We start from the raw sequence: 13,519 nt of genomic DNA on the forward strand, positions 1-13,519 counted from the left end.
TTGGTGTAAATACATTACTTTATAATTTTTTTGCGTTGCAGCATTTAAGTGAAATAATAAAAAGGCTGTTTGCTAATTTTTTCCCTACAATCTGGAACCCAAGGATTATAAAAGAATAAATTTACTACAGAACGGACCAAATTTTTTTTATTAAAAATAAGGGTTTTTTTCTTTTTGAATGTAACTTAAAAAATTAATATATTTTTATTTTTAAATAATTTACTTCAAGTGAAAAAAACATTGAATTTTTATCTCGTAATATTTATTCTTCGACAGAACATATTTAGACGAGATAGAAAATATCCTGTTGCACAGGATATTTTCTATACATAATATTTTTTTAATTTATTGAGATACGAAAGATGTTATAATTGGTAAAACAATTCTAATATTTGCCAATAATTTGATTTTGAATTTGTGTACGTAACTTTTGTTTATAATTTGGTTTTAATCCAACTGTTAACTGTATAAAATTTTTATATAAAAATACATATACTTACATATTTCACTTTTCTGTAACAGAATTTCTTAGGATCTGAAATGTATTAAATTTTTTAATGATGATATATCCGGCCAAATATGCTCTATCTTTACATGTAGTTTCAACTTTATCAAATATAATACAAATAAGTGTAAACTAATACATTATTTCTCTGGCTGCATATTAGTTAAATGCAGTATTTCTCTTGCTGTATATTAGTTAAATACAAATTATTAGAAATTCAGTCGCTTTGTTAGCACACAACAGCTTTGTTAGCATACAAAACAGTACCGCCACTTTCAAAATTTGGTTGGATAATTTCTTAGGTCTTAGATAATTCAATTCAAACAGGGAACTGCTAATGCAATCTAAATTTTTAAAAAGGCAACAGTTATTATGAATTGTATTACCGTACAGTCATATTTTTAAAAACATGGAATGTAATTTTGTTATATGAATAATTTTAGAACAAATAATTTGGCTATACATGAAATTTCACACAATATAATAAATATCATACAATTAATACAAAATTAATACAAAATTTTTCGAACTCAGTTAACTTTTAGAACTCGAATAACTATAAAACTTTTAAAGTATTTAGTACTCGAACAAACATTGTATTTGCGAATCGAGTAATAGAGTAATTACAGACGGAATAAATAAATTACATTAATTGAAATTCACCACAATAAACTTTTATATTACCATCTTTTACACATATGCAATTTTAATTGTCTTATTTATTGAAAATAAATTCAATATTTAACAAACTAACTATATAACCGAAACTTACATTAATTATTTAATTTTTATAATTATTAAATTAAAATTTAATAACAATTCAGTTTTTGTTCTTATTAACTCGATACGCCACTGAATTAGAAGTATTTGTAAAATTTGAACGTTATGAGAGAATAAATTGAAGATATTATACCATAAATTAATTTGTGAGATACTTTATTCAACAGTCTCGAATAACAGCTCGTGGAATACGTTTGATGTGTGATAATAAGAAAGAAATATAAAAATAAAAAAAAATATTTTTTTATTAATAGAATTTAAAAGTTACCAAATTGCATAAATTTTTTTTTCGAAGAAAATAAATTATAGTTTAAGTTTATTATGTTTTTTTTATGGTATATTTAAAAATTAGATTTTTAAGAAAATATTTATATTATATCTATATATGGTGCAAATAAAATAAAATAACCTATTTGATCATTATAAATATTCTAAATTTTTAATATTCTAATAGAAGTATTGCAAGAATAAGGCAAAAAAAGATAAATTATAAAAGAATAATAAAGAAAAATAAGGAGTAATAAAAATGTAAAAGAAAAAAACTAAAAATCTATTTATATAAAATTTAAAATTATATTATATAGGTAAATCCATGTACATCCATATATACATATATTTTTCCAAAAATACTCATATGTTAATCATCGTGTATATATATGAATATAATAAATGGAAAAGTGCACTTAAGGCGCTAAGATAGGTTTAAAATACAAGAATAGAAGAGAATTATGTAGGAAAGTGAATTGTAAATAAGTATGTATTTAGTTATATATGTATGTATATGTATTAAGACTTAGGGAAAATTTCAAGTTAAAAAAGAAAAAAAAAATGCATTAAACGTGCGATGTTAAAGAAAAAAAAAATGTGTGAACCATATGGTTTTTTTATTTGCCTAAAAACATATTTATTTTAAATTTTTGAAATTTTAAATAAAATTAAAATATATATTATTGAAAAAAATAAAAAAAAAATTGCAAATTTCTAATTAAAAAACATTATTTATGCCATTAGAAAATTAATTTTAATTATGACAATATGTACATATGTACGTACATATATGTATTTATATTTTGTTAAATAATAACCATAAAATAATCTACATACATATGTACATCGAAATTATATATAAATATATATATATATATATATATATATATTTATGCGCACATATCGTTACAGTGATCTCATAGATGAATAAGGTCACGCCTACTCTAACAAAATCTTAAAGATCATTTTCTATCTTATATTTTTTTTTATGTAGGTATATTTTATTATATTGTTTATTTAAAACATTTTTTTTTCTCTCTCTTTACGTTATACGTACACACATAATGGTACATACAAATATGTTTATATAATATGTATGTTTGTATGTTCATCTGTGGGATCTACTTTTATTATATACTGTTTCACTATAACGTTACTTTTAATTTATATAAGAATGTTTGTATATAATATTATAAGATATTCTTTTGAGTATCTTTAATATAAAATTGTGTACTTACTTAATATATTTAAGTACCTTTAAATTATATACATCCATACATATACATATATATATATATACGTATGTAGTGAAAAATGTTCTCTTCTTGGCTAACAAACTCGGTAGTTGAAGATTGTGTACATATTAAAATATAATTATTATTCAATGAACGATGCTATTTTCAAGTTAAAACACACATGTAGGGGAATCATATTAATTATTGTTTTTGTTTGAATTGTAAAATATATATATATATATATATACAATTATTATGCTCGAGGATTTTGTTTGTATGGATGTGTGATTTTATTAAATACATTGAAATATAATTATAGTGCACATACAATACCAAAAAATTTTTGTTTTATAAAATACAAAAAAAAATATTTAATTTAATTTTTTGTATTTTTCTTTTTTACATAAAACATTATAAAACTTTAAATAAATTATTAAAATGATTATCATTGTGAATTAAAACAGATTTCATTATTATGTTTATTAATTAAAAATAAGAAAACATGATAATGCTGTTGAAGTTGATTTGTTTGGTTTTTCTTTCTTTCTTTTATTGTTGACAAGAAAACAATGTGCATTAATGTATGTAGGCATTTTATAAATGAATTGTTAATGCAGTCACATAAACATTACTTTATCCCACATGATATTAAGTATTTTTTTTTTTACATACCGCATATTCTTTTGTATACATACATTATATATGAACGTATATAATTTTAACATAAATATATATGTCTGAATGTGTATGTACATACGTATGTATAGGCACATGTGTCGCAAATTATATTTATAGTGTTATTTACCAAAAATGCTTAATAAAACGGTTTTATTTATTTTGTTTTTTCTTTATTTTCCTAATAAGAAGTTTAATGTTCTGTAGTAAAATTTTAAAGTTAATATAGGTATTTTCTTCAAAATTGTTTATGTAGTAGAATTATATTCAATATATGTATTGGAGTCCATACACATATATATATATCTGCATAGGTTAAAGATGGAACAGTTTTTAATTTATAAATTTGATGAGATTAAATTTTTGTATCAAATATTTCTTTTCTAAAATTATTTGAAACTCTTCAATGAAATTGTGTGATAAGAAAGATTTTATATACAATTAAATTAAAAAAGAAATTAATTGTGAATTTTTTTTTCTAATATTTTTTTTTCGTGTATATATGTATACATACATACATACTGGATATGAAGTAATGTATTTAAAAATCATTAATAAAAATAACAATTATTATAATGTTAAATAAACCTATACAAACAAATAATTATACGAGTTTCAATGTCAAGATTATTATTCTAAGTAGAAATTTTCACAATTTTATCAAAATAAAGTGTAAAAAATTTTAGGTCATTAACAATATAAGTATTTAATTTTATCTAAGTATGCTGTTTAAATGCAATTGAGTGTAAAAGAATATTTTTTTTCTTAAAAATCTATCATAAAAAAAATGAAAAATAAATAAATTTAAACAAAAAAAATAGAAAAATTAATACAAATTTTAAAATTATAATTAAAATTTAAAATAAATTTTTTGTTTGTTTTTTACTTTTTACAGCCTATAATATTTATAATTAAATGGTCAATATAGCATTGTGCCAAACGTATTTAGCAACGAATTAATCGTTATACCTATAATATTAGTTTGATATTAAAATTATCCAAATGTGGAAATGAAGTCAATTGTGTTCTAATTTAATTATAGTTAAATTAAGTTAAATTGATATAACAATTTTAAACAAAAAAAAAAAAAATTATTTATTAATTTAGCTAAAAAGAAAATACGAAATTTTCTTTGTTATTTTGTGTGTTAAAATGTGGTACAATAATATTTATTATGTTTTAATTCTACTGTGCAATTTTTTGGGTCCAACTTTTCAATATAATTTAGATCTTGAAAGTTATAATCAGCATTATGGAAATTCAGGTTCTATGTTTGGATTTAGTGTTGTGCTTCATAGATATTTTAATAAAAATTGGTAAGTTAATACTTCATATAAATAACGTTAACCAAAAAATTATGTTAAAACTAATTTAATAGCAGCTGTAATTTTATATATAGCAAGATTGAAAAAAAATTCAAAGGATTGTGGGCGATTTTTAACTATGAATTAGTCATATTACTAACAGAAATTTTCATTAATCATAAAAAAAAACTGCTTTCGGCTGTAATGTTTTTATTTCAAACAATGTATACAAACAACACAATTATTTGGATATCTCTAATCTAGAATACTCGACCTTCTTTGAGTTGAAATTTTTTTTTTTGCCCTTGGATGTCCTTACCGAATCATAACACTTAAGGAGCATGGTGTACAACTACAATATCGTGATAACAAGCGCATTACTATTATAGAATTACACAGGTCAAGGTATGAAGACAACTTAGATTGTAAGACCGACTGATTACAAAAAAATGACTGTCTATGATGCCATAAAACGTTACCAGGAGGGGAGCATGTCGAAGCGTGTTTGTAGCGCCCGTCCTGTCACTATATGATCAAACTATATGATACCATCGAATTACCATCGAACAGTGCGTGACCATTGCAAACAATTTTTCAAAGCGCCTCCGTGCATGTATTACTGCAAATGGAGCTAATTTTGAGCACCCGCCGTAAATTGTTATTGAATATTGTCATTACTACTCTAATAAACGTCTCTGACCAGTTAACAATGTTGATTTCTTAATCCATGTAGCAGTTCTAATAATATTTAAAAAAAAGTGTGGGAACTTTTCAGATATCCTGTATATTTATGCGGAGGGACAATAGGCAAAGTCCACTGACAAGTTGCAGCTTTACACCGATAGAAAGTAGATTAAACAATAGGAGAATACTGCATGCTGTTTATTAGTGCTTCTTTTATTTCTCTACAATCAAACGTTTTAACTGTTAGATCAATTCATTAACTCTCTGAGAGCACCTTTTTTTAAAGTTCAACCTAACTCAAGACCTAAAAATCACTTCATTCTTCCAAATGTCGATTTAGATAATTAACTATCGATTTAGATAACTGAATTTGAACCTTACTACTATTTGAACCTTTTATATATTCATTTAACTTTGGATTCCAAAACCTCCAATACCAAAATTTGCTAAGAAAGGGATCCGTCCTTAGTGAATTTTATTTGATGTTTTATCTAATCTAAATGCATATGTTTTGACTCAATCAATCAGTCAGTCAATCAGACATACTATACAATTTTATATGTTATGTAAGCAAGGTACTCGTATATGACTCACATGTTTACGTTAGTTTATCTAAAAAAAAGAATTCATAAAATCTGACATCATGTTTCCATTTGTTACGAGCTATTTAAATTTAAAGAAATTGCATGATTAAGCGTTAAGCAAGCGTTAGCTGAATCGTTTACACAAGCTGACACAAGTTTGTTACACAAATATTTTTAACATTGTACGTACAGTTTTTCTAATTATAATTTGAAATTATTTTTATATTAGTGGTGTTTCACTTTATCACAAATTATCTGATTGTTAATAGGTTTATTTAAATTTGCTTATTAAATTTTTATTGAACGTTTTGAGTAATTTCATAGTACTTATATTTTAAACGAAATTCTTCATCCATTATTTAGAATTGAAAAACCAAAATCATTGGAAGGTAGATTATTTTCTAGCCCAACCCACTTTCTATGAACGAAAGTAGGCTTACTTCTTGAAAGTAAACAGCCTTCATATTTACTGCTCAAGGATATATAACTAAATAGCGATAAAAACAGAATATTTCTATAGTGATTTTTATCGTTATTAAATCTGACAACTGAAAATTTAACTTGCAAGCAATATCAATAATGATTCAATCGTTAACAAATAATAATCAATGTCAATTATAAATAATGATTTGAAATTTCCAAAAATTTTATTGTTATCTGCTTCTTTCCGCTGCTTTAAGTTCATACCTTATGTAATAATAATGATGTCATGATTAACTTTAACAATTAAACTCAGTTGAAAGAGTGAATTCCTTCCAAAGAAGGTCATTTATTTATATAAAACTAATTTATAGAATTACATTTCATAAATTTAAAAAAATATATTTAATATATACATACATATATAATATGTAAGTATGTGTTATATTCCAACTGACATTCTCTTTTAGAGACATCAGAATATACTAGAATCTGTAATTGATCCACATCAGAAAGTTCATATTTTCGCTATTGGTCACATCAAAAATATTTTGCATAAAAACTCTGTTCTTATAGTCAGTTCAAGATTTACACACATTACTTATACTTACGAAAAACTCTCCTACGCACAATATTCCTGAAATATTTGATTGGTTCGTATTGAAGTGAAGACCAAAAGTTTTCACTTTGTAAATGACTTACATTATTAACATTATTAACATTTGTAAATGTTAATAGTGCAATCGAGAGTACCTGTATAATAAAAACAAAAATTACAAAATAAATTTTTCTAAATTACTGTAAATTTTCCGGTCTCAGAAAAGTTGTACCATCTTGGTTGTGTCGCTAATAGTACAACTATAGTTATGCAGACAAGGTACTTTATTTATTTTAGTTATATTTTATATACTTATATATTCGCGTATTGTTTCATTATTGAAATTCGTATCTACATATGTTTTTGCTGTATTTTGGTTTTATTGGAATATGAGCAAGATTTGCGGTAAATCGCATGTAAAGAAACAAATATTCCTTGCTTGTTGCAAGCAATGCGTTTGTTTGAATTTAAATGATTTCAAAATTTTTCATTTTGATTAAATGGGTTTAATGCAATTTTTGTGGTAATAATACAAATTCCGAACTATGAAGAAACTTTCCAGTTTTACATTATACTTTGCAGACGAAATTTTTCGCATGTTGATTTAAGTTGCATTTATAAAATTTCAGATTGACTAAAAATGCGAGAAATAAACCCATTTTCAAACTAAGATTGTAAATTGCTGATAAAGAAAAGTTTTTCCAATATGTTACGAACTTAGCTCCTGTGATAAGATTCTTAACCAGTTTTCAATGGCTAGCTCAATTTAGGGTTTGAAAACAAAGATCTTTCGGGATCAATTTCGCTAAAGTGCAATATTCGAGGGGCCTCTTCAATTCTTTTTAATTCTGCATTTTTTTCTTTCTTCATTTAACTTATAAATTTAATGACAAAGATTCACAAATAATACTCCGCCTGCATCATTTCTGAAAGAAAAGTATAGTAAGCCTATGTACATTTATAAACTAACCGAGTAATTCGTGAAAAGGAATACAAAAAATTGTAAAACTTTTACTGTTTTCATTCAAGGGAACATTATTTTGTAAAAATTTGCACATGAACTTTTAATATTTGAATGAATTTTATTTTATTTCCTTAAAAACTGCTTTATCTTTGAGATTCATGATGTAATTTTTTTTTAATTTTTTTGTGAAGTTAATTCAACTCTAGTTTTCGATCAGTAAATGACTAACCCGTTATATATTTGGTTTTGGAATAAATATTAAGAAATTCCTAAGTTTATAAGTGTTCGAAAATACAAAAAGCTTTGTTTATTTTACTCTCTGTATAGTAAAAAAATCAGTTTCATGTTTTTACTTGCTACCTTTATATATACGTATACATAATATTAATAAGATACTTATCTGCCCACATTAAAATCTTTCTCACATTTTTAAAATACGATGTTGAAGAGAATTCAACCATAATTTATGAAAAATTTAAAATTAAATATTATTAATGAAATAGTTAATTGCAATATTTTTTTTTTTAATTTTAGGGTTATAGTTGGTGCACCGAAAACTCATCATTCTTTTAATTTGACAGGAGTTGAACGACCTGGTGCTGTATATAGATGTGATTTACAAGAAACAAATCGTTGTATTTTAATTCCATTTGACTCAAAAGGTACACGTTTTTTATATAATACTCGATCATAATGTTCCAAATTTTGAAATATTATACTCAGTATGAAATTATGTTAAAATTTTTTCGAAAATCCTTGTACTCCATATTTGAGTTCCAAAAGTTAGTCATACGAGTAAGGCAGGTATATTTTTTACAAATCAAACATTAATACAATTCAAATATAAGTTTCTGAATTAAATTTGACAAAAAATATTTTTTCGAAAATTACTCAATATCAGTGAAGCAATTTTTTAAATAGATTTTAATTTAAATTTGCGTCTTTAGAAGATTAATGTGTCTGAATATAGAATCCGCTATTCTAAAAATATAATATTAACCAAAAAGATAAATAAAAACTTTTCGAATATAAAACTTAAGTGCATTATTAAAAACATAAACAAAGACCTACATAACGATAACATACTCGTTCTCATTTATCAAGAAAACCAGAAAAATCAAAATTCAAAAAGACAAAATCCATCTATGGAAATGAAATACTTTTATATAGAAAAATCAGGTATTCGGATACTGAGAAATATCTTCAGATATAAGAGAATAATAGAGAAAAAATATATGATGTCATATAAAAATCAGGTTTAACTTATATCTGCAAAACTTACGTAATATATATATACATAAATAAATATATGTGTTCAAATTGCGTTTTTCTCCTAAACATTCTGTTTGTGATTTATTAAATTAACAAATAAGGAAAAAGTGTGTATATATATATAAATAGTACAGTCAATTAGGAGAGAAAATAATTTGTACAGTTTCTTAACCTACTCTTAATTTAATTGTCGTGGAGAAAATATATTAATGTTATGATGAATATACGGAGATAATGCGACTGTTAACCTTTATTTATTTATTAAGTTTTAAATAATTGATAAATTAGTAGATATTATTGATGGTCCAAGCATAATATATGATTATAAAGCCGAAGACTGCTTTAATTAACTAAATAATATTCCTTAATTAATTTAGTATTCTTATACATACTGTTGTGTTATTAATGTTATATGTTATTGGGACAATAGGGTATTTATGTAGCATTCCGTTGAGGAGTTGTAGTTGTTAAGTTGTGTAGTAATTCGGGATGATACTGAAATTTATAGGTCATATAGATATTAAAGACTTTGATTAAAATTCTCAAAAATTTCTTTGTTCTAATTTCAAATTTAATAAACGGGCAGATAGACCTACGAAAATAAATGAATTAATTTCAAAACCAATCTTAAGTAAATCTTCTAGATGTTTTTACATAGAATGCCATGATTTCAAGTAGTAAAAGGTGAAGTATATCTTGTGTAAACTTCAAAAATTATAAAAGACGTACTAAAGTGTATACATATTTAATTATGATTATTACAATATAAATAATTATTTTGTTTTGAAAATTTATTCTGTTATACTTAACCAAAATTTATTAAACGTATTTAAATTAATTAAATATAGGTCAGACAAAATGTTTTGTCACCCTTAAAGGTGAGTTTTGTTAAGTAAGTTCAATATACAAAATTTTAATTTGGAACTTATGTAGTTTAGTTGAATTTTCGGTTTGTTTTTATCACTTGGAAAAAAAATTATTTTTAATTTTCAACGCACAATCAAAATTTAAATTTATGTTATTTTATTTTAGTATATATGTATAATTTAAGTTCTTTAGCTTTTCTCTTTTTTAAATTTTAATCTTTTTAAATTTTTTCGTTATAATTAAAAATTTAAATATAGCTACTTAATAAATCTAAGTGCTGTTATACAGATATAACAGATTGAATATTAAAAAAAAAATATATTTACCTTAGACTCAAAATTTACGTCGAAGACGTTGATTTCAAAAAATGAAGACGTAGACCGGCTGTCTTCATTAAAGCATATATATATACGGTGTTTCTACAATGTACAGTTTTTGGTAACGTACTATAGAAGAATTGCAACAGTATGTACTTTTATATTCAATAATGTCAGCGTATGTACTATCGTTTGTGCAGCTGAAAATTTGTGGGAAATTGAAGAAAATTGAAATTATACTGCCTATACGGACAGAATTTTTCGCCTTATTTATTATTAATTTTTTTTTTTTTTTGTTTTCCTTTATTCACTCCTAGAAGGAGCGTCATAGTTTAACTAGGTAGGTGACTAGCCTGCCGTAGTTTTATTCATATTAATTATTTGAGGTTATTAATATTTACTGTTTATTTTTCTTAGTTTTTTTTTTTTCTTAATATCGAATATTACGAATATTTGAAAATTACTTGTATAATATTTATTAGTATTGTATATTAAGTTATAATAATATTGAATATAATTTTTATAGTGACCTGACCGGGGTTTGAACCCGAGACCCTTCGGTTAAAGGACCGGTGCCATAACCACTGCACCAATGGTCAGATTTATTATTAATAAAAGCACTTTATTTGTTAAAACTGTTTTTCTTTTCAATTCTGAACTATTACTAAGTCGACTTCATTGCATATTGCTTTTGAATTCCGAATCCCATATTAAGTCTAAATATAATATTTAAACGGATTTTAAATTTGAACGACTTTAACATTTTGTTACCTGTAGCAATATTTTCAATAAAAAAAATACTATAGTGAACACAGGTTGTGGTCCACACACTTTCTACAACAGCTCTACAAAAATGTAATTTACAGTTTTCAATAATGTAATTTTATTCACCCTATACCGTAGTTTGGCAGCAGTTACATTAATGAAAACTGAGACAAAAATTTAGCAGTTGTATATTATTACGTTGAATCGTATGAGAATTGTACATGAACTTTTAGGCCCATCTTCATCGAGCTTAGTGATTTTCCGAAAATGATCGTTTTAAAAATATTCTTTTAAATATATTAAAATTTGTTTGTTTTATTATTTTCCTTCTATAAATGAATTAATAATGCAGGTTCTTTTACGGAAAATTGAATAATATAAATTATTTATTAAATTATTTTAAATTTTAAATGAAACAAAAGAGTCCGATAGAAAATTTGTGAAAAGTATTTGTATAGGAAAAAATTTTTGGCGCGCATTAAGAACATATCCAATAAACTAATTATCATAAAAGGTACAATTTTGATCACAAGCATATTTTAAACAAAAATAAAAAACAAGAAAACAAACCATCAGAGAGTGTGAAATTGTTAATATAATATTAACATAATTTAATTTTTATGACACATTAAAATGAATTCATTAAAATGTAGCTAATAAAATACGTGGTTTGTAAAATAGCACATTTTCCCTTAATAATTTAAGTCGAGATCTTGTATGTATTTAAAAAACATTTTGCTTGCTATTATATAGTTTTCCATAAATTAAAGAGAAATAAAAGCTTGTTATAGGCTGCTTTAGTAGTCTGGAAGACGGATCGTAGATTCAGACAACTTGGCGTATAAATCTTTACGCCAAGTTGTATGGAATGAATTCCCACCGCAAAAAAGTGGATAGATTCGCCCCAGAAATTACCGGGTTTGCCTTGACGGAAGCGAAGTGCCAAATTATTTTGTAAACGAAATCTATAAAGACTTATTTGAACTACTGCGCAGAAGAAAAATTACTTAGCGAAAAACTGGTTTGGGATAAAAGTCATTTGAATGGGTCAATTAAAACACATGTCAATTGTTTATAATTTGTTTTAAGTAGAGTGTTTGCAGAATTAACAAACAGCTTGTGAACTGGACACATTATTTTAAAAAAAAACGTGTATTCTGCCTATTTTAAAAATTAGTGAGAGGGCAGTGAGAAAGATATTTAAAAATTTTGTTTTGAAGAAGAAGTTTTGCAAATGAACAGACAAGAGGATGGATAGACATTAAAATGCTAAATCTGGCATATTATTCGAAAATAATTTATAATTCAAAACAAAAAGTTTAAAACGATTATAATTAAAAAATCTTATGTATTTATGTAGTTTTTCCGATAAAAGGTATATAAATACATATATTATGCAACGATCAAGGGAGTTCAGAATTTATTCTCAATGGGAAATATTTTTTTAAAAACAGTTACATTCGCTCAAGTGATAATGGGTGATTAAATTTTTAATCGAACTTCGTTACGCTTTAAGGTTCTATTAATTTTGTCTATGTTTTGTAGTATGTTCTAGCTTATCAATTTTATTTTTATTTTCCAAGAAATGCAATAATTTCTTTTTTATATCACAATTATTGTTATAGTTTTTTCTTAAATACACTTTTATATTTCTGTATATTTTACTTTATTTTACTATACATACTAGAACACTGAAAACTATACATACTTACATATTATGTACATAGTGTATAAACATATATAATTATGTAGGTGTATATAAATTTCAAAATATGTAATAATAAAAAATATAATGAAAGTAACTATAAAATAGCTGATTTTATTTTATAGGAAATCAATATAATGATCGAAATGAAAAAGTTGATACAAAATCCGATCAGTGGCTTGGAGCAACAATTTCAAGTGGTGGAGAAAATGGTCCAGTTGTTGTAAGTATATAGATTTTTTAATCGTATAAATTTTTAACTTAAAAAACACTAAAATTTTTAAAATAATTCTTTAATGTGATATAATTAAATTACATATTATGTCAACTATAATGCAAATCTACCATTGCAATCGTGCTGCAGCTAGATTTAGAGATTTTATACTTCTTATTTAGACTAATCCTAAAAAAGATTCAAATCTCCACTCGTAGCTTCTTTGTACAACTTTCAACTGAATTTTTCGTTAATAGTATGTGAAGTATTTAATTATTAATTTTAAACTAGATGCAATCCTTTTTAAGAATATTTTTTTGTCATCCAAATAATTAGTACACATATCATATAATATTTTATAAA

General features: G+C 24.2%; 1 protein-coding gene across 2 annotated transcripts in view; it reads left to right on the top strand.

The window, feature by feature from the left end:
• The first annotated feature begins 1,470 nt into the window (after positions 1 to 1,470).
• The window catches only part of LOC129614294 (integrin alpha-PS2), a 28,693-nt gene continuing 16,644 nt past the window's right edge, over positions 1,471 to 13,519 (top strand). For both annotated transcript variants that reach the window (XM_055528831.1, XM_055528833.1), the window contains exons 1-4: positions 1,471 to 1,620; positions 4,358 to 4,778; positions 8,551 to 8,678; positions 13,068 to 13,165. In XM_055528831.1, the coding sequence (XP_055384806.1) occupies positions 4,615 to 4,778; positions 8,551 to 8,678; positions 13,068 to 13,165 (390 nt within the window). In that variant the 5' untranslated portion in view covers positions 1,471 to 1,620; positions 4,358 to 4,614. The remainder of the gene's footprint in view (positions 1,621 to 4,357; positions 4,779 to 8,550; positions 8,679 to 13,067; positions 13,166 to 13,519) is intronic.

The sequence above is a fragment of the Condylostylus longicornis genome, unplaced genomic scaffold, assembly GCF_029603195.1.
Source record: "Condylostylus longicornis isolate FDR11 unplaced genomic scaffold, ASM2960319v2 ptg000107l, whole genome shotgun sequence".
Classification (NCBI taxonomy): Eukaryota; Metazoa; Arthropoda; class Insecta; order Diptera; family Dolichopodidae; genus Condylostylus; species Condylostylus longicornis.